Source organism: Aphanomyces astaci (genome assembly GCF_000520075.1).
Source record: "Aphanomyces astaci strain APO3 unplaced genomic scaffold supercont1.35, whole genome shotgun sequence".
Classification (NCBI taxonomy): Eukaryota; Oomycota; class Saprolegniomycetes; order Saprolegniales; family Verrucalvaceae; genus Aphanomyces; species Aphanomyces astaci.
Window position 1 is genome coordinate 38754 of NW_009798298.1, and position 17893 is coordinate 56646.

The 17893-nt window shown below is 50.2% G+C and overlaps 10 protein-coding genes across 14 annotated transcripts; 5 read left to right on the forward strand and 5 right to left on the reverse strand.

Annotated features, from left to right (window-relative positions):
• Positions 1-410: 410 nt before the first annotated feature.
• Positions 411-5597, reverse strand: H257_11571 (hypothetical protein; the record flags this gene model as incomplete). Of its 3 annotated transcripts, none has more annotated exons than XM_009838552.1 (15): positions 431-678; positions 734-1378; positions 1508-1573; positions 1647-1921; positions 2003-2048; positions 2247-2303; positions 2412-2573; positions 2750-2827; positions 2940-3015; positions 3124-3235; positions 3288-3470; positions 4327-4427; positions 4523-4598; positions 5007-5087; positions 5178-5597. In XM_009838552.1, 13 exons carry the CDS (start codon positions 5595-5597, stop codon positions 1537-1539), a joined length of 1704 nt encoding a protein of 567 aa, XP_009836854.1. In that variant the 3' UTR covers positions 431-678; positions 734-1378; positions 1508-1536. The 3 variants fall into 3 exon arrangements, with proteins under 3 accessions (XP_009836853.1, XP_009836854.1, XP_009836852.1); XM_009838550.1 differs by lacking the exon at positions 431-678 and having other exon boundaries at positions 1235-1378; positions 1647-1741; positions 1801-1921; XM_009838551.1 differs by having other exon boundaries at positions 411-1378.
• A 232-nt stretch (positions 5598-5829) lies between these two features.
• On the forward strand, positions 5830-8191 carry H257_11572. 2 transcript variants are annotated; one of them, XM_009838554.1, is made up of 8 exons: positions 5830-6069; positions 6145-6598; positions 6663-6749; positions 6803-6882; positions 6950-7008; positions 7089-7149; positions 7548-7849; positions 7906-8191. In XM_009838554.1, the coding sequence occupies exons 1-8, from the start codon at positions 5878-5880 to the stop codon at positions 8111-8113; spliced, it is 1443 nt and encodes a 480-aa protein (XP_009836856.1). In that variant the 5' UTR covers positions 5830-5877; the 3' UTR covers positions 8114-8191. The 2 variants fall into 2 exon arrangements, with proteins under 2 accessions (XP_009836856.1, XP_009836855.1); XM_009838553.1 differs by having other exon boundaries at positions 7548-8191.
• Positions 8192-9696: 1505 nt separating this feature from the next.
• On the forward strand, positions 9697-10297 carry H257_11573 (hypothetical protein). Its single transcript, XM_009838555.1, has 2 exons — positions 9697-9915; positions 10022-10297. Exons 1-2 carry the CDS (start codon positions 9747-9749, stop codon positions 10183-10185), a joined length of 333 nt encoding a protein of 110 aa, XP_009836857.1. The 5' UTR covers positions 9697-9746; the 3' UTR covers positions 10186-10297.
• H257_11574 (hypothetical protein) lies at positions 10074-10637 on the reverse strand (the record flags this gene model as incomplete). The annotated part of the gene is made up of 1 exon (XM_009838556.1): positions 10074-10637. The coding sequence occupies one exon, from the start codon at positions 10635-10637 to the stop codon at positions 10281-10283; it is 357 nt and encodes a 118-aa protein (XP_009836858.1). The 3' UTR covers positions 10074-10280.
• A 245-nt stretch (positions 10638-10882) lies between these two features.
• Positions 10883-12253, forward strand: H257_11575 (hypothetical protein). The gene is made up of 2 exons (XM_009838557.1): positions 10883-11320; positions 11422-12253. Exons 1-2 carry the CDS (start codon positions 10925-10927, stop codon positions 11611-11613), a joined length of 588 nt encoding a protein of 195 aa, XP_009836859.1. The 5' UTR covers positions 10883-10924; the 3' UTR covers positions 11614-12253.
• Positions 11970-12378, reverse strand: H257_11576 (hypothetical protein; the record flags this gene model as incomplete). The annotated part of the gene is made up of 2 exons (XM_009838558.1): positions 11970-12250; positions 12357-12378. 2 exons carry the CDS (start codon positions 12376-12378, stop codon positions 11970-11972), a joined length of 303 nt encoding a protein of 100 aa, XP_009836860.1.
• A 28-nt stretch (positions 12379-12406) lies between these two features.
• H257_11577 (hypothetical protein) lies at positions 12407-12931 on the forward strand (the record flags this gene model as incomplete). Its single annotated transcript, XM_009838559.1, has 1 exon — positions 12407-12931. The coding sequence occupies one exon, from the start codon at positions 12407-12409 to the stop codon at positions 12929-12931; it is 525 nt and encodes a 174-aa protein (XP_009836861.1).
• H257_11578 (hypothetical protein) lies at positions 12788-13807 on the reverse strand. Its single transcript, XM_009838560.1, has one exon. The coding sequence runs from the start codon at positions 13429-13431 to the stop codon at positions 12937-12939; it is 495 nt and encodes a 164-aa protein (XP_009836862.1). The 5' UTR covers positions 13432-13807; the 3' UTR covers positions 12788-12936.
• A 114-nt stretch (positions 13808-13921) lies between these two features.
• H257_11579 (hypothetical protein) lies at positions 13922-14647 on the forward strand. The gene is made up of 2 exons (XM_009838561.1): positions 13922-13995; positions 14133-14647. The coding sequence occupies exons 1-2, from the start codon at positions 13955-13957 to the stop codon at positions 14566-14568; spliced, it is 477 nt and encodes a 158-aa protein (XP_009836863.1). The 5' UTR covers positions 13922-13954; the 3' UTR covers positions 14569-14647.
• H257_11580 lies at positions 14587-17820 on the reverse strand. Of its 2 annotated transcripts, XM_009838562.1 has the most exons (4): positions 16121-17820; positions 15446-15708; positions 15193-15375; positions 14587-15135 (listed from the first exon to the last, which is right to left on the reverse strand). In XM_009838562.1, exons 1-4 carry the CDS (start codon positions 17751-17753, stop codon positions 14728-14730), a joined length of 2487 nt encoding a protein of 828 aa, XP_009836864.1. In that variant the 5' UTR covers positions 17754-17820; the 3' UTR covers positions 14587-14727. The 2 variants fall into 2 exon arrangements, with proteins under 2 accessions (XP_009836864.1, XP_009836865.1); XM_009838563.1 differs by having other exon boundaries at positions 15446-17820.
• Between the last annotated feature and the right edge of the window lie 73 nt (positions 17821-17893).

The window sequence follows — 17893 nt, forward strand, 5'->3', positions numbered from 1 at the left end:
CGTCGGGGACGTCATTTCCATTTTCACGTCGGACGGACCAAAGTATGTACCTGCCGGTGAAGGACCTCTGCAAAGTTGACGGACAAGGAGCATGAGAAGGAGACAACCTTAGTTGCTCCTAGCGCAGCAGGTAAGGTTGGATCCTCCATGTCGAGCCCGTTTGTGGAGAATGAAGCATAGCGATCTGCAATCCCATGTCTTGGGACCTGATGAACTCTAGAGCTAGAGATGCGTTGGGCCCATATGTGCACAGATGTCGGCGTTAGTTTGGCGGCAAGCTGCCACAAATATTCGGGATCCTCATTGCGTGATAGCAACGCAAGGAGGGCTCCCCATTGTCATGTACATTTTTTCATGGTTTGAACTTTATCCCACCTAACGTTGTTTCATGTGGAACGTCGTCCAACAGGATGAAGTCAAAATGAAACGACGGGTGACAAGTGGCATACTGCGCAGAACTCAATCCTTCGAACGAGCTCGACACCGGTAACTTCCAGTAGAACTATTCGCGGCAACACTCGAACGGTCTAGGGAATGGCACCATTCCTGCTAAAACATGCTCGTATCGGAATCGTCTCGGCGGAACTTCTTCCACTTGACCGCAAAGCGCGTTTGCGTGGGTGGTGGCCCCATATCGTCATGCTCGTCTTGATGTTGTTGTGACGCTGTCGTAGGTCTCTACAAAAGCGATCGTATCACCATCAGGTACACGAAACTATTGGGAACAAGATACTTGGCTGCTTCGGTGGGCCTCCACAGCTTGGCCCCATCGCGTGGCTTGCATTGTTCGAGTCGTCCTAGCCTATTGATCGAATATCCCCACAAGCGACACTTGAGGCCGTGCATTCCGCGAGGTTGGTGTCCATGCTGCCCACCAACCTGGGACGAAATGTGCGTATGCTGTTGGCTAACGGGCGCTGCGGTGGAGGGATTGCGTGGAGACGTCGATGGCGGCGGTGTCGTGGCGAGTTCCGTGAGTACCAAGTGGTTCAAGATCACGTGTTCATGCTGGTAGTACTCTGTCGTGGGGTCCGCACTGAAGCTCTTGTGGAGCACAGATTCGTAGCCGAGCATCGAATCAGCCGACTTGGACGTTTCAGTGATGTACACGGCCACGACCGCATCCTGCCATCCCATACATGAGCATCATCATCATGGCGGCTAGGTATGAATGTACCTACCTGCACGGTCACTTCGTGCCGACACATGAGCTTTGCATGCGCCTATATATATACGCCAAGCGTACTCCATGAGGTTGTTGTGCCAGGCATGTATTCTCGTTCAACACATGGCGACATTATCGCACTTGAGATATCCGAGTCAAGCTCTCCAGGAGGCGAATCGTTGTCCGCGCGGCGTTGCGCATGTCCGACGACCTCTACACTCACTCATCATGACTACTACTACAGTATGGTGACAAGTATTATCATATTTAGACAGATGAAATATGCCCCCGTTCGAGATAGATACACAAGAGAGGTCGGCACTCATTATGTTGGTGTCGTACTTGCATTTGGTAGTATCGCTGCAGCACCGTCATGGCACTGCGGGACAGTCGCGGATGGAACGATTCCTATATATATATATATTATTGTATATATACATGAATCCACAAAGTATACACACGACAACAACGAACGACGTACTTTAACGTAGCAGAAATATGCTTGCAACTTGGCCACGCTCCATCTTTTTTGGTGGTCCAACGAGGAAGGGCAAGGATGGGGGGGTTGCGACAGGTCTGTCCACATATCCGAGTCTCGTGATGATCACAAGCAGCAGCAGCAGCGTCGGTAGTACCTGAGTTGTAGGGCTCGGAAGTGAAAAGCGACGACGACGACGACGACGACGAGGATGGCATGGCTACGTCTGCCGTGACTGCGGCTTGGTCCAAGATGAATCCCGACACTCGTTCGTCCCACTATAACAATATCTCAAGTGTTGATAGAGACGACGACGACGACATGGATGAGGATGTGACGTCATAATAGTATCAACGTACCTCTTTGTGCACCGTGTCCAACAGCACCAAAATTATGTCAAACCGACTAGAGTATGATATGATCAAGAAGGAAGGTCATGAGAAGGATATATATATATATTATCAGCTCGTGTCTGTACTTTATATCCAAATCACCTCCAATTGCATATCAATATATATATATATATTTCACAAACCCCCCAATGAACATCACAAGAAGTCAGATCGAGTATATTGACACATAGAGGTAGTAAGTATCGTATACCTCAGCAGTGGGCTTGCAATGGCAGTGTTGACAGACACGTCGGCGTTTGGGTCGTATCTACATTAAATATATATTTATATATATATGTTATTGCTCCACTCTCAGGCCATTCATTAATTTATGTTGATTGGTTTGTATCATGTACTTATTTAGAGATAATCGTACCGGCCTTTGGGGTTGGTGACGGCAAACACTGTTGTGCGCGTGTTGAGTTGGCACACGAGGCCTGCCTTAGCCACGCTGAGCGTCTGCTGCTCCATCGCTTCGTGGATCGACGCCCGGTCGTGTGACGTGATGCTGCTGAACTCGTCGATGCAGCACACCCCTCTAAGTCCATTCTCGTCATATATATATATATATATATATATACTTGAATCAGATGTCAATATTTCAAAACACAACACGCACACAATATATCATTTGCTTTTGGAGATTCGATCGGACTGGTGTTTAAAAGTGAATAGATTTTTCTTCATTTATCAATTGTTAGTGTACAGTAGTACCTATCGGCTAGGACAAGTGCGCCGGCTTCGAGCATCCACTCGCCACCATCCTTGACTGCCGTGCAAGTGAGTCCAGCGCTATAACATCAATACCCAAACTTACAATATCGGTCCGTTCATTGTCGTGATTGTGATATATATATATATATATACTGTATATAGAATTAGCGTAATATATATATTACTGTACCTCGTTGTGCCAATACCAGTCGTCAAGACTGACCGCGGACTCAATTCCGCCGTAAAGCGGAGAAACTGCGACTTGCCTAATCAACGGTCAGTCAGTGTGTATATATATACTTCAATATTGTATATTAATATATAAATACATATAAAATAAACACTCGATCGACGGTGTGGGTCGTAATATCTACCAGTGCCGGGATCGCCAATCAAGAGCATATGCGAGTCGCCGCGGGTCTTCATGCCTCGGTCGTCCACGTACGCGCAGCCGCCGATCACCGTGAGCGCCACGGCCAGCTTGACCTACACACACACATTACAATATATATATACAAATATATATATCCAACCGTACAATAAACAGCCCATACACTTGGGGGCAAATGCTCGACAGAATCACATCCCGACCTGCCAACGGCGTGTCGTGATGAGCATGCCAAAACTGATCAAACTCGCGGCGCAAGTCGTCTGTGACCATCGCCCGCGCCGCGCCGTTGACGTTCTTGAGCCGAATGCTGCTGGCTTGGATCACTGTTTCCTACGTCAAAAGACTCTGTCGTCACCTCAAACGTCCAATCCACTCGATATATTCATAGAAGTCGATTCGAACTGGAATTATATATTAGTAATTAATTCGATTTCAAAATAGACTGGGGCTGCCAATCGAATCGAAAAAATACTTCGAAGTATTGTGCTTTCGAGCGAAATGTCGTGGTGTGGTTTCTCGTTGGAATTGAAATCGAAAGTGATTGGCTACTTCAACGAGCTCAAAATTATTAACCAATCAAAACCTTCTAAATGAAATTCAACCAATCAGATCGATTGTCGATTGATTCGATTGCATCCCCCCCCGTCCCCGTATCAAATCGATAATAATCGATGGAACGAAGTAGCCAATGAAATTTTCGAAAAAAACCCTTCGACCAATCAAATTGCACGTGCATTGCCCCAAGCTTCTCCATTTCACAAAGAGTTCAACGTTGTATATCGGATTCACAGGGAGTATATTTAGTTTAGGTAAAACGACGTGTCGACGATTTCAGGTGAATTTCACGTCTTTCGTCGAATCTACCGAATTAACATACCAAATTGAGCTTGAAAGCACAAGAAAATTCAAATCATAACATCATTTGATACAAATTTGGGGAGGGAGTGCAATGGAATCGCGCCGACCAAACCGATCCACAATCGATCTCATTGGTTGAATTTCATTGAGAAGGTTTTGATTGGCTAATAATTTTGAGCTCGTTGAAGTAGCCAATCAAATCGATTTAAATTCCAACGAGAAACCACGCCACAACACGATATTTCACTTGAAAGTACAATAATATCATTTAATTTTTATTTATGATATCGTTGTTGTTCATATATATATATAACCTCGTTAGACGTACGAGGTCGCATCGAACGTCCTTGATCACAGGCTTCCAGCATTTGATCAGCGTCCCGACGACCACGACGTCGTCGCCTGCCTTGACGCTGTCCACCAACGCGCCTATACATGATCATTTCATATACGAGTGAGTACCTCGTGCAAGTCATGGGAAGAGCAGCAGCACTCTCATGGTCCTCATGCTGGGTCATGACAACCTTCCAAAATGACCATGATCGACCGAGGAATCGACCCCACGCCCAACTTGGACACTTGCTCTTGCAACTTGATCGTCTACAACAGCAAAAGTATATATTATTGTCAAGTCGATATATTCGGAGGGTTTGGGTGTTCTTCATCGAGTATGACCAGAATTACCAAATAAATCAACAGACAATCATCGATATACAACCAATCAAAAACCCAGATCAAGAATCAAGTGGCCAATCAAATTATCCACTCTTCGACCAATTCCACATCGAATTAGTGTGTGACTGAAATTAGTGTGATACTGGACGATCTTTTTTTACATACAAAAGTCAATCGATCGATAGATTTGGCAAAAAATTCGCACAAAAGTGAACCACATTTTGGTTAAAAGAAACACAATACAAGAAGGAAACGTCCGATAAAACTAACTATAGTATGGACGACAAGGAGGAGGAGTCGTAGTAGTTGTAGTAGTGGCAGCAGCAGTCGTACCTGGTAATCCACGCATTTCTTGCTGCCTTTGATCTCGCGAATGTTGGTCGACTTGCACGCTCCGCGGGAAATGCACGCTCGCTAGTACGACAATGCATGTGATCACGGCACGTCGTCGCTCTCGAATATGCATGCCCTGTCGCGACGAAGATAGTGAGGACGGATGCGTACCGGGACGACCATGCGATTTTGCTCTTCGGGCTTGGACGTGACTTCCCATGTCGTGTTGCATTTTGCGCATTCGAATTGGCGGACTTTCTCCAACATGCGTGTCATGCCGATGCGCACGACCGTGCCTTCCACGCCCATGAGACCCACGGCTTCCTTGCTTCGAAGTGCGCTCACACGTTTCTTCAGACACGGCGGAACGTTGGTCAATTGAAGTTGTTGCGGTGATGATGATACAGTCGTGGACAAGCCCTGCGCGAACGCTGACTCGAGCACTGGAAGACACATGGTCGGGTTCTGGATGAGAAGGGTGGCGAATTGAGGGCATCGACTCAGCAAGATCTGGATGTCCACTTCCGGGCCAGGATGGATATCAAAGTACGCCGTCAGCGCCGGCTTGTACTGGGTCAGCCGCTCGTCCATCGTTCGCGCGCGCTGATGCCGCAACAAAACTCAAACACGCTATCCGGATAATTGACTGTTGTATTTGTTATTTGTATGATTATATGCTATACGTTGATTGGATAATATTGTATAAGTAAGTGGATTTGATTGGTGGAATAAGTACTTTTAGATACATTAATATCCAAAATATAGAATTGCTGCAGTCATATGTATAATATAATGGGTACAGAACTCAGAAGAATACAGAAACCTCGGTTTCATCCACCACGACCCCTCGACAGTCGACACAGGCGCAACCATGATGGACCCGTCCGTGGAGATGAGTCCGACGACGTCGAAGTCCAAGGACAGGCTTGGTGCTACGTCTGCGTCCCCCGTGCTGTCCGGATCGGAAAAGTACATGAAGCAGCTGCAGTCTCCGTCCGTACGCAAGCTCTTCAGTGAGAACCAGACAGTGCAGAACTTGCATGTGATCCACAACTTGAAAAAGGTAATGCCATCCTTCCTCGAGCATATCTTGACGTACACGACGTCAGGCTCTCATGCTGCTTCATGTGCTCTGTAGAACTACCGCCATCGCAAGCTGTTTGAGATCTGGGCGTTCGTGGTGGCGCTGGTCGGACTGGTGCTGATGCTGGTCGAGAACGAAGTGGTGATGGTCGCCGAGTCGCCGTCGACACCTCTGTCCGAGGCGTTAAAGACCGCCGTATCCATCTCCACGGCGCTTCTGCTCGTGCTCATCGTGTGTCGGTACCAATCGCACACCAACATCTACAAGTTGCAGAACATCCTGCCGCCCACGGCATCCATGATGTCCGTGTACTGGCCGGTGCTGCTGCTAGAGTTGATCGTCTGCGGGTTCCACATCCCTCCAGGGCTGTCTGGGTCGGTCCCGATTCTCCAGTTTCGGCACACCGTCGAGGCCAACGCCACACTCTGTCGGCATCCCAAGAACCTCATCACGAGAATCCAAGGCAACTCGTGTTACCTGTCATATAGCTACTTTTACGACGTATTTGGTACTCATGTCGGCTTTGATACATCCACGCTACTTTCTCCATGATCATTCACATGCCATGCTAGGGGTGTTTATGGTGCTGCGCATCTACTTGTTTGGCAGGTACATGCGCAGCTCGTCGCCGCTATACTCCCAGTGGGCCGCGTTCATTGGTAGAGATGCTATGAATGGATGACCCATGTACGGTACCTGATGAACGCGATAGGCACGTTGAAGAACGTGAACGCGATGAGTCCATTCTTTCACTTTAAAGCCATCTTTAGCACCCAACCTGCTCGACTAGTGGTAATCCCATGAATCATATCTCGCTCTCGCAATTAAATTGGACAACTGTGTCTGATGGGAACTGCAGGCCCCGCTGCTGGTGTTTGTCACGTTTGTCACTGCCGCCATCATCCGCATCCTTGAAGTGTACGAAAGATTTCCCTATACATTTATATATTTCCATATATATATATGGAGCTCTCTTCTGAGCGTGCCACGTCATGTAGACCCGCGCAACCGGTGCTGCTCAACTATTGGACCGCCGTGTGGATGACCACTGCGTCGATTGTACGTCCACCAACACTCTCGGAACGTCTGAGTGTTGGTCTTTGAATGTTTTCTTTTGACATGCACTCTTGTTTCTTTCTTTTATTCTTGTCTTGGTGTTCGGATTTGTTTTCGATCAAACCGTCGGCCGTACTATGTCCTGTCGACCCTCGTAGGATATATATTAGTGATGTGGTTATTCTTTCAATATATATAAATAATATATATATAAATATGTATAAATATATAAATATATAAAGTTATATTGAAAGAACGACACATATATATAAATAAATATACTGAGAAAACGACCATATATATATATATACATATATATATGTATATATATAGATACTTGGAAGTTGGTATATTTGTTGCAAGGTGGCATTCGATTGTGATTGGAGTTGCTTTGGATGTAGACGTCGGTGGGATATGGGGACTACGCGCCCGTGACGTACGCGGGCCGGGGCTTCTTGACGTTCAGCGGCATCTTGGGCGGGTTGCTCATCTTGTCGTTGGTGCAGTCTATCTTCTTTGGGGCGCTGGAGCTCACCGACAACGAATCCCGCGTCAAGTACATCATCGACAAGAGCCGCTGGGACTGCCAACGCCGCGAAGCCGCGGCCAAGTTGATTCAGACCCAGTTCCGGCTCAAGAAACAACAGCAGCAACATGGGACCAATCCAAGACTTGTGGAGGCGCTGACGCTGCACTTGTTTGAGTACGATGATGGATGTGATGATGAAGAAATGAGGTCGTGTGATATATTGTGTGTAGATGCATGGAACACATGCACAAGTTTGTGCGGGGAGAGCCGCGCAACGTCCGGACGTTCGAAGAAGAGATGGACGCGCACATTGGAGGCCTCCTGCGGGACATGGACGACATGCAGCGCCAAGAAGACGCAATCTTGGCGCGTATTCAAGACAAGATCAGACGACTCAACGCCGCGTGCGACTGCATTCTAAGTTCGCAAGCATCCTAAGCATATTGTACACTACTTTAACGTACACCATTTTGCGGTTAATTTCGACAAATATCTGGTATATTTCGTGGAATCCCATTTAAACTCGTGGTGCTTCATTATATTTCGTGACTTGGGCATTTCGTTTCGCGGGGATAATGTCGAATTCACTCATTTTATTTCGTGGACTGCCAGTATATTTCGCGATTTGCTCAGTTCGATTCGCAAACATCCGTTATATTTCGTGATGAGTCCACTATATTTCGTACGTTCACTTCAACTCGCTCTGACTGATCAGAAAAATGTGCGCGAAACCGTCTTTCGCGCACTACATATTCAAACCTTCTCGATGCAGTACCTCCTCATGGATCCCAACCTTCCCCTCATCCCCCCCGATGGCGATGAACCTCCATCACCTCAAACCCCACTAAGCACACGCATGCTGACCTAGTAACTACATAATGTCAGCCATAACGACGAGGCACGCAGACATGTTTGCATAGGAATACGGGTAGATGACGTTATTGTAGTCTATACTCGTTCATGGTGAATAATCCAATCGAGAACTTGTGGTCAGCAATGAAACTCCGCGTGAAGACGTTGCTTCGTGAGCCACTCCCTGCATTCATTTGGCCACCTCCTGGTGGAGCTGAATGCAGTGTCTGGAGCATATATATTCCAAGTCTAATTCTAGGTATTTTCTGATACCACGTAATGTATGAGTAGTGGCGATTTGAGTAGGATTTGATGTGAATCATTTGTATGAATATGCTCTCCACCTCGAACACAGAGCCGAGACGAAGTGGTTGGAGCCTACAGTCGTCACTCCTGCATAAATACACCCATTGCGTTAACATTTATGCGAAATATATTGGTCTTATCACGAAATATAACGGATGTTTGCGAATCGAACTGAGCAAATCGCGAAATATACTGGCAGTCCACGAAATAAAATGAGTGAATTCGACATTATCCCCGCGAAACGAAATGCCCAAGTCGTCGCGAAATATAATGAAGCTTCACGAGTTTAAATGGGATTCCACGAAATATACCAGATATTTGTCGAAATTAACCGCAAAATGGTGTAGTAGATTGTTTCGATTGAAAGGCTCCTAGTCCTACACCGACGAGAATGATACTACTAACAGTACTACTCCTCGTTTCGATGGGCAATTATATATTGGGATGAATTAATGCCTTACTGTTCGAATGAGTGCAGCATCCGTAGCCTTGCGTTGATGGGCGTGTAGAAGAGACACAACGTGTATTGTGAACTCGCTATAACTTAAACTTCCAAAATTCGCGTGGTTTGACTAATCAATACTAACGTTAGTCTAGTATTGAATCACGCTGGAGTTCGGATTGGTTGAATATGCTTGTCCTTTCTGTAAGAGCCAATCAAATCCACTCAAAATTAGTGTTTAGCCAATAGCGTCGATTCGGGATGACGATTCTTTTCTAGCCAGGACATACAATATGTACTGTATGTAGTAGCTAGACTAGGCAGCACTGTGCTATATAATAAACAAGTCGATCAAGGGAATGGTCATTCTAGATATAACGATGGCTTATGGGGTGACTACCGTATGTCATTGCAACTTTAGTAGCGCCCCACACACCAAACTACAATCAGCCAAAGCCATTGGATATCAGCATGGCGCCACGTGACCAAGTACTTGCCTCGCCTTCGTCAGTGTCCAAGATAAACCAGTTGAAAGACCGCCTTTGCGTCCAGCCCATGACTCCGTCAAAGGATCAGTCGTGCCTTGCGTTCACCATGTGGGCCAACCGCGCTGCCATGGTGATGTTCTTCCTTCTTGCAGGTACATATATACATAATATGTACTGTATATTCATTTCTAGAGAAGTTATATCTTGCACGACTAAGTCGATTGGTTACTACGTCATGCACGCTGATGTTGGCAGCAGTGTCTATCGTGATCTGCCTTGTGACCATGCTATTGCCCCCAACCAGCACGCTGATGCCGCCATCGACGACAGAGCCGCCGCGCATTGTGGTCGGAATGACCATGACGTCGATCCCCCCACGTGTCGTGAACCGCCGTATTCGCTACGAACCGCTGATCAAGTAGAAAAGGTCGTTGTTGTGCATAAGTCGTTAATGAGACCATGCGCACGCTACACTCGTTGGACTGTCGATGTGGGATCTGGACGACATGTATGTGCGTTACGGTGTGGCCGGTCGTGGCCAGTACAGCATGACGAGGACTCCGGCAAACGCAATGAGCGAGCCAACCCAGTCGCCCACGTCGGGCTTCTTGCCGTCTACAGTCCATCCCCAAAACAGACTCAGTACGATGAAATATCCACCATAGACGGCAAACAACCGGCCAAACTCGATGGCCTGCAGGCTCTGGACCCACCCGTAGGCCACCAGAGCGATCGAGCCCAATACCGCAAACAGGATGTGCCGATACGATGCATAGTCTTTGTTCTTCACAAATACCCACACGCCATAGCCGCCGCCAATCTCGAGCACTCCCGCGACGAGGAACAGTAGCGATTCCCTGACCGCGCTGTGCATGTTGATTGATTGATGATCTACACCTTGTTTTATCCGGATATTCGCGACTCTGTATTCGGATAACGTGTATTTTCCTACTCTGCAAAGTACGCTTGGGTTAAATCTAAGCCAATTATCTGTTCGCAATACACATTTATGGGCCAATCAAATACAACTATTTCCGTACTTATCGACCTCTAATTCACTTAATATAGCCAATCAAAACCGAGTATGCCCCCCACCAGCCAAATCACGGCAGCCACCGACTTAAGGATGCGGCCACATTATTCCTTTGCTCAAAAGTAAGAATGGTTGCCACCACCACCGCCAAGATCGTCAAGCCTGCGGGCCAAGTCGCCGATGACTTTGAAAAGCAAGTCGCCCAAGAATTGGTTGCGTTGGAGAACTCCGCCGCGGAAATCAAGGCCGACTTGAAGGACTTGTACATCACCGCCGCCAAGCAAGTGGACGTGCCCGGTGGCCGCAAGGCGATCGTGATCTTCGTGCCGTTCCGCCTCTTGAAGAACTTCAACAAGATCCAAGCCCGCCTCGTCCGCGAATTGGAAAAGAAGTTCTCTGGTCGCCACGTCGTGATCATTGCGCAGCGCACCATCTTGGGCAAGGGCCATGCCCGCGGCCACAACGTGAGCGCCCCCCGCGCCCGCAGCCGCACCTTGACCGCCGTGCAAGACTCGATCCTTGACGTACGTCCACAATCTCGACTATATGTCCGTGTCTTGCGCGCGATGGCCTCTGGGGGTTAGCCTTCCCATGCCTCATGCTCACTTTAGTATATGTGTTGTAGGACTTGGTGTACCCCACCGAAATCGTCGGCAAGCGCACCCGCGTACGTCTTGATGGGTCCAAGCTCCTCAAGGTCTTCTTGGACCCCAAGGACCAAGTGAACGTCGAAACCAAGTTGGACACGTTCGCCACCGTGTACAAGAAGTTGACGTCCAAGGACGTCGTGTTCGAGTTCCCCGTGCAACAAGAATAAGGTGTTGGTGTGTGAGCGGCGCCTATCTATAGGCGAAGTGTAGTGTGTTGTCGGGACGCCTCTTGCAAAATCTGTCGCCTGTTTACGTTGAAACGACGTGACCATGACAATGGATATGCAAGAGGTGCAACGAGCACACCTTGCATTCGTCACGACTTCTTCTTACTAGAGCAAGCCCTTAACAAATGATTTATTAACTCGTTTGTTACTCGGTTGTTGTACCTTTGTCAAAAAGAGTTGCCATGGATTAGAAGGGGAGGTAATAAGTAGAGGAACCAACCTCGTGGGTTGTCGACGAAACGGCGTGAGGGTGGTTGGGCACTGGGATGGCTTGATTATAACGGGTTAAGGAAACGTCATCGGCCATCGTCGTCTTGCAACGTGTGGAACTCAAGCGCTTGAACCCTCAGGTCAAGTGGGTGGACACGACAGCACAAGAGGTCGAGGGTGGACACCGAGAGCACGCGGATGGCGTTGGATCGGCCCATGCCACCTCCAAGCGGGCCCTTCATGTTCATGGAAGGAACTCGAGAGGCATTTGGATGTCGTCGCATGTATCGGGCCGATTGATGCAGCACGCGGGCGGTCCTATACATTGCGTCGGCGGCGTCGGAAGTGCTGTTGTGGGTTTTGATCACTGGGTGGCACCAATAATATCACACTTTAATTATTTCATCAGGGGTTCAATAATTAATTAATATATTTAAATAACTTTTAGTCTTTTTTATGAACTAAAAATTCACATATCTTCGACTTTTCGGTCATAAATCCGGCACTTTTCAAACCTTAGACCATGGGACGAATCCAGCGATCGGAGCATGTCTTTCCCTATGGGTGGGACGTTGTGACCGCCGCCTTCTGGCGCAAGTACCCCCATCCAATGCTCCCTCACGTGGAGAAGATGGACGTGATCTCGCGCTTCATTGACGAACAAGGATGCCTCCACACCGCGCGCTTGGGAGTGTGCAGTCCCATCAACGTCCCGTCGTGGGTCACGTATATCCTTGGCACGCACTATTCGCATGTGTACGAGGAGTCCGTGTGCAATCCGGTATCGAAGACGCTCCAACTCCGTTCGACCAATCTGTCCTACCGATCCATTGCCGTCGTGGATGAAATCTGCACTTATGCTGCTGCGGAGTCCATCTTGGGCCCTTCCCAACCTTCCACCCTGTACACCCAGGTGTCTCGTGTGAATGCGCTTCTGCCCTTCTTTTCACAATCGTTCGAAGAGTATTGGGTCGAACGCGGCACGGCCACGGCGCGCCAGGGAGTTTTGGCGATGGACGAGCTGTGCTCTGGGAAGAGTTCATGTTAAGTTATTCAAAAGTTGTTGTCCGACGCCGAGCTACTTCGCTCCCCCGACGACAGACACGACCGCGGCCCCGACGACGACGACGTGGATTTGGACGACGACGGTGGCGGTGGCGTCGCGTACTCCTTGGCTGCCGCCACGATTTGCTTGGTGAGCATGCGATCGTCCTTGATCTTCTTGATCTTCTCCTCCTTCCGCGCTTCGTTCAGCGCAGCATGACGACGGAGCTGGACGCGGCGCCGGATCTCGTCTTCTTCGCGCTGCCGAAGCAACTCGGCCTTCTCGGCGTGCTTGAACTCTTGCTGCAGAATCGCGAGCTTGCCCTTGTGCTTGTCGGGATCGATCACCCGTCCCGCCTTGTCGATCATGCCTACATCGTACAGATGGTGCTGCAGCTTTCGGTTCTCGAAGAAATGGCGCAAGTTGTGGTCGGCCAGCGCATTGTACTCGGGCAGCTTTTGGTTGTGCGTGTTGGTGTCGAACGATTTCTCGCGCCGCTTCATGGTGATACTATGGTGCGTTGGCCAAAGTCGGAATGCAACATGATAAGGGCGACCTGGCTAAATATACCATCCAATCCACATGCGTTTCAACGGTTCACATCGGCAGCATACATGGATGTTTAATCGGAACGTTCCATGGCGGCGGCTTTGATTACACGATGGCATCATGCGAATGAGGGGAATGTACCTTGGACACGTATTGCTCCGAGTGGCCACGGTACGGTCGACGCAAGTCTACCTGCTTCCCTGCGTCGACTTCATACGCAGAAAGAAGCATGGATGTACTCGTGGACGATCATCTCATGCATCTCTATCCATTTCGCCATGATGTCTCCATGGAGACGTCGACAACGCCGCGATCACATGGGACTGTATCATTCAAATACCCGTAATTTCAGATCTTGGCGAGAAAGATCCGGATAACGGGTGGCATACAAATATCCAGTTTAATCAAACTGTGCGGAACACGAAGCAGTTTTGATATCCGAAAGGAAGATCAAATCAACTTTTTCGACTTCACATCATGGACGGTGCCGCCTTCGACCAGTCAAACGCCGCTCTGGCGTACGTCCCCTTGTTCTATTTCATGCTAGGAAGCTCGGTTCCTACTTCCTTCTCCATGGGGAGGTTCATGGACACCTTGGAGTTTCTATGTGATGTCATGTGCTGTCGTCAAAAGTTGCCTTATCGCTGCCATGTAGGGAATTCCACGCGGAGTACGAGCGCAAGATCGCGGAAACGGCCTTGGAGCACGAAAAGGTCGGCGAAGAGAACCGCGAGAAGGCTCTTGCCGCCATGGAACAGTTCAAGACGGAACGACAACGTCTCCGCGACTCGAAGGTGCTAGCGAACCGCACGCAAGAACAAGCAACGGTCGAGAAGCTGACGGCCGATTTGACCAACGAGAACCCGTGGGAGCGCGTGGTGAGCCTCGTCGAGTTGGAGTCGCAAAAATCCAAGACGGCCAAGCGCCTCGCGGTTGAAGCCAAGGCCCGCGGCGAAGCCGTGGACAACAACAAGGCGGCGGCGGACGCGGACGAAGTGGACTTGACCCGAATGAAGCAATTGTTCTTGCAACTCAAGGCGGAACCTTTGGATTTGACGCGTGCGCAAGCAAATGGCATTGCGTCGCATTAAGTAGTCTTCCACATCGAATCACTTCATATCGAACCATCGATCCATCGATCCATCCTCGATACATTCATTATCTCGTCCATTCTGTACATGGAGCAAACGACGACGAGTCTACGGTAGCTTCCCACGGCCCCACGCGATCGTCCTACTCCACTCTTCGTACTACGCAGGGGCAGGGGACGACGATCCTTCTACCTTGGCCAGCACTTCCTTGGTGCTTTGCTTGAGCACTTTCTTGATGTCCTTGAGCACCTGGTTGCCGTCGAGCGCGACTTCATCTTCGAAAATGTCTTGAAACCGGTAAAAGATGTCGTTCACCACGTCTTTAAACAGTTCCGACACGTTTGGAGATGGAAGCGGCGCTTCGAGCAGCAGCTCCTGCGCTTCCTTCTTGAGCGCGTCCGCGGCTTCCAGCGCCTGCCGCGCCGCCGCCTCCTTGACCGATGCGTCAACTGTAGCTTGGTGCGCCTTGGCGTCGGCTTCAGCGCAATGCGCACACGAACCTTCCTTACCAGCAAGGCCATCATCCTCGTCCCCTTCATGAACCACTTTCGCCTCCAGCGCCGCCACCTACCGCCGTTCGTTCACACATGACATGTTGAATGTGCTCAACTACTACTACAGTACCTGCGCCTTCAACGCCAGCACTTCAGTCTCGCGGGCCTGCGCGTGAAATGCCTGCAGCTGCTCGAGCTCGGAAATGCGCTCCATATGCAGCGCGTTCTCGGCCTGTAGCGCTTCCACCGCCGCCGCATGTTCCTTCCACTGGTCGTTCTCGGCATGCAACCTTGCATCCACAGACGGACTCGGCTACAAGAGACCGTCAGGTCCTCTCCATCTCCGTCGTCATATTATCGTCGTCGTCTATGTTGTACTGTACCTGCTGCTGCTGTGCTACTTGGGTGACCAGTTGGCCTTCCAAAGCTTCGAGTTGGTTGTGGTGAGCAGTTTGCAGCCGAGCGACCTCTTGGTCATGAGACAGCCGGAGCGACTGCATTTCCGACGCATGAAGAGACGTGAGGTTCACCGCCTGCTTCTTGACCAGGGCCAGTTCCTGCTCGGCAATCGCGCGCGCCGCCGACTCGTTGGCCAGCGCCGCGTCGCGCTCCATCTGCAGTTCCGTCACCCGCGCATCTTGGCCGGCTACACAAAACACACATCTATCATATCCTTGGTCAACCATTCATTCGCAGTATGTCAAAGTGAACCCTCTAGTGGCTAACTAACGAGCAGCTAGCCTAGATAGCCAAGTAGCTAGTGACATTGGCAAGTAGCTAGTACTAGCTCACTCGATAGCTGAACAACGACTAGCCATGTAGCAAAGTTGTTGGCAAGTAAAGTAGCCTCGCTGGTTTGATAGCCAAACCACCAGTAGCCATGTAGCTATGTAGCCAGCTGGTTGATAGCTAGCTTCACGGTAGCACAGCTCGACGGTAGCACAGCTCGGTCATTGCAAGACTGGCTAGCCTGCGGGATATGACATGATCCCCACCCACCCCACAGCCCTCAAGCATATGTGTCCAACAGCAATCAACTAGCCAAGGTTTCGACGTACATGACGATTGGCTCGTCTGGTACAGCGCGTACCGCAGTTGCTGGACTTCTTGGTGCAGCCGGCTCGCTTGATGGAGGGCGGCGTCGCGCGCGGCCGTCAAGTTGGCGGTTTCGGCCAGTTGCAAATGTCCCTGTTCCTTCCACTGGCTCTTCTCGGCCATGAGTTTGGTCACGGTGGTTTGCAGGTCGTCGCACTTTGTTTCAAACGCGTTCACTTGCTGGCTTTGCAGGCCGATTTGGTGCACGAGGCGTTCGTTTTCTTGTACCAGACGTTCGACTCCTCGCAGCGTGTGCCCGGCGTCCGTGTGCCCCAATAACGTCGTCGACGACGACGACGACGACGATGATGAGGATGTGCGAATCAAATGATCGACTTTCGAGTGCAATTCCAACACGAGCACGTCCACGGACTTGCCGCCCATCATACCTCCCCACGGATACATGGATGAAGACGGCGGCGGCGACTGGGAAGGCATGTACGGCTGCGGCGGATACATCATGTGTGGCGGATACATCATGTGCGCCGGTTGATGAAGGGGTGGTTGTGGTGATGAATTCACTCCAGGCGTCACATTGGCAGCTTGCTGCTGCTGCTGCTGTACTTGCTTTTGCAGCTCCAGCAGGGACTGCCGCTGTTTCTCCATCTCTTCCTTTTGCTGCTCAAATACAACCAGATCTGATGTGGTTGCTGCTTGGCCATTCGACGATGACGTGGCACCACCGCGGGGCGACTCACTGGATCGCCGCGACGAAGCAGCTGCCGACGACGACGGCTGGTCCGTCGCGTTGTGCGGCTTGACTTTGACCAGCTCGATCTGCAGAATGTACCAGTCTTTGCCGTTGGTCTTACTCGGTGGCGCCAAGACAATTCGAGTCCCGCCCTTCTTCATGCCAACGACGCCTTCCTCCAAGGCTGAAATGCGCTCGGCTTTGTCCCCCACGCGGAACTTGCGCACATCCGTCGCCGACACCTTCTCAAACGGCGCGTACTTGGTCACGACGTCCAGAGGAGAGCTCCCGATGTTGCCGACCACGCGCCAAACGCTCAAGGCCACGCCCACCGAGTCGCCATCGACGATCGCGCGTGCATTCGCGTCGTGGCTTGACAGCTCTTCCTTGGTCAAAGCAGTCGCCGAGATCGTAGGGGCTGCGCCAGCGTTCCCGCCCCAAATGCCCACATGCACCTTGGTAAGGAACAATGTGCGGATGAACGTCTGCGCGTCCACGTCCGTGGAGAACCGCGCCGAGAAGTTGTCACCCGAGGCGTCGTAGAAGTTGACGTACTGCCCTGGCTGCAGCGTCGCCTGCAGTGCCACCGTCACGGGAGAGCGTGACAGGTGCTCCTTCGCGGCGTTGTACAGGAGCAGCGAATACGTGGCGTTGTTGCCGAGAATGACGCAACCCACGGGGGAAGGCGAGCAGGATGCGTACGACTTCTTTGACACGTCGTACTTGAACAAATTGACGGTGCTGCTGTAGATGATGTTCTGCGCGGCCTCGGAGGCTGCTGGCGCTGCTGTCGCCGCCGCCTTGATCGGTTCCTTTGGAGCGCTATACCTCAACGGATCGTTCGTGTTGTCCCCTGTCCCATTAGACCCAAAGAGACTGCCTAGTCTCGCCTTTGCTTCGGTCATGAGTTGTCAAGTCGAGCCGTCGCTGCTGTCGTCAGATGGCAAGCTTCGAAGGAGTCGTGGAGTGTTGTTAATGCTTTTGACAAACACTCGACAAAATATTATCCCGGATTTGGCAATAATCAACATATACACATTGTAAT

Coding starts and splice junctions, on each gene's coding strand:
- H257_11572 (XM_009838553.1), top strand. CDS start 5,878: ATGATGGACCCGTCCGTGGAGATGAGTCCGACGACGTCGAAGTCCAAG. Junction 6,599..6,662: donor CTACTTTTACGACGTATTTG/GTACTCATGTCG, acceptor ATGCCATGCTAG/GGGTGTTTATGGTGCTGCGC. Junction 6,883..6,949: donor CCCAACCTGCTCGACTAGTG/GTAATCCCATGA, acceptor TGGGAACTGCAG/GCCCCGCTGCTGGTGTTTGT.
- H257_11573 (XM_009838555.1), top strand. CDS start 9,747: ATGGCGCCACGTGACCAAGTACTTGCCTCGCCTTCGTCAGTGTCCAAG. Junction 9,916..10,021: donor GATGTTCTTCCTTCTTGCAG/GTACATATATAC, acceptor TGTTGGCAGCAG/TGTCTATCGTGATCTGCCTT.
- H257_11575 (XM_009838557.1), top strand. CDS start 10,925: ATGGTTGCCACCACCACCGCCAAGATCGTCAAGCCTGCGGGCCAAGTC. Junction 11,321..11,421: donor TGCAAGACTCGATCCTTGAC/GTACGTCCACAA, acceptor TATGTGTTGTAG/GACTTGGTGTACCCCACCGA.
- H257_11578 (XM_009838560.1), bottom strand. CDS start 13,431: ATGAAGCGGCGCGAGAAATCGTTCGACACCAACACGCACAACCAAAAG.
- H257_11579 (XM_009838561.1), top strand. CDS start 13,955: ATGGACGGTGCCGCCTTCGACCAGTCAAACGCCGCTCTGGC. Junction 13,996..14,132: donor CAGTCAAACGCCGCTCTGGC/GTACGTCCCCTT, acceptor GCTGCCATGTAG/GGAATTCCACGCGGAGTACG.
- H257_11580 (XM_009838562.1), bottom strand. CDS start 17,753: ATGACCGAAGCAAAGGCGAGACTAGGCAGTCTCTTTGGGTCTAATGGG. Junction 15,709..16,120: donor CCAGACGAGCCAATCGTCAT/GTACGTCGAAAC, acceptor TGTTTTGTGTAG/CCGGCCAAGATGCGCGGGTG. Junction 15,376..15,445: donor AAGTAGCACAGCAGCAGCAG/GTACAGTACAAC, acceptor GGTCTCTTGTAG/CCGAGTCCGTCTGTGGATGC.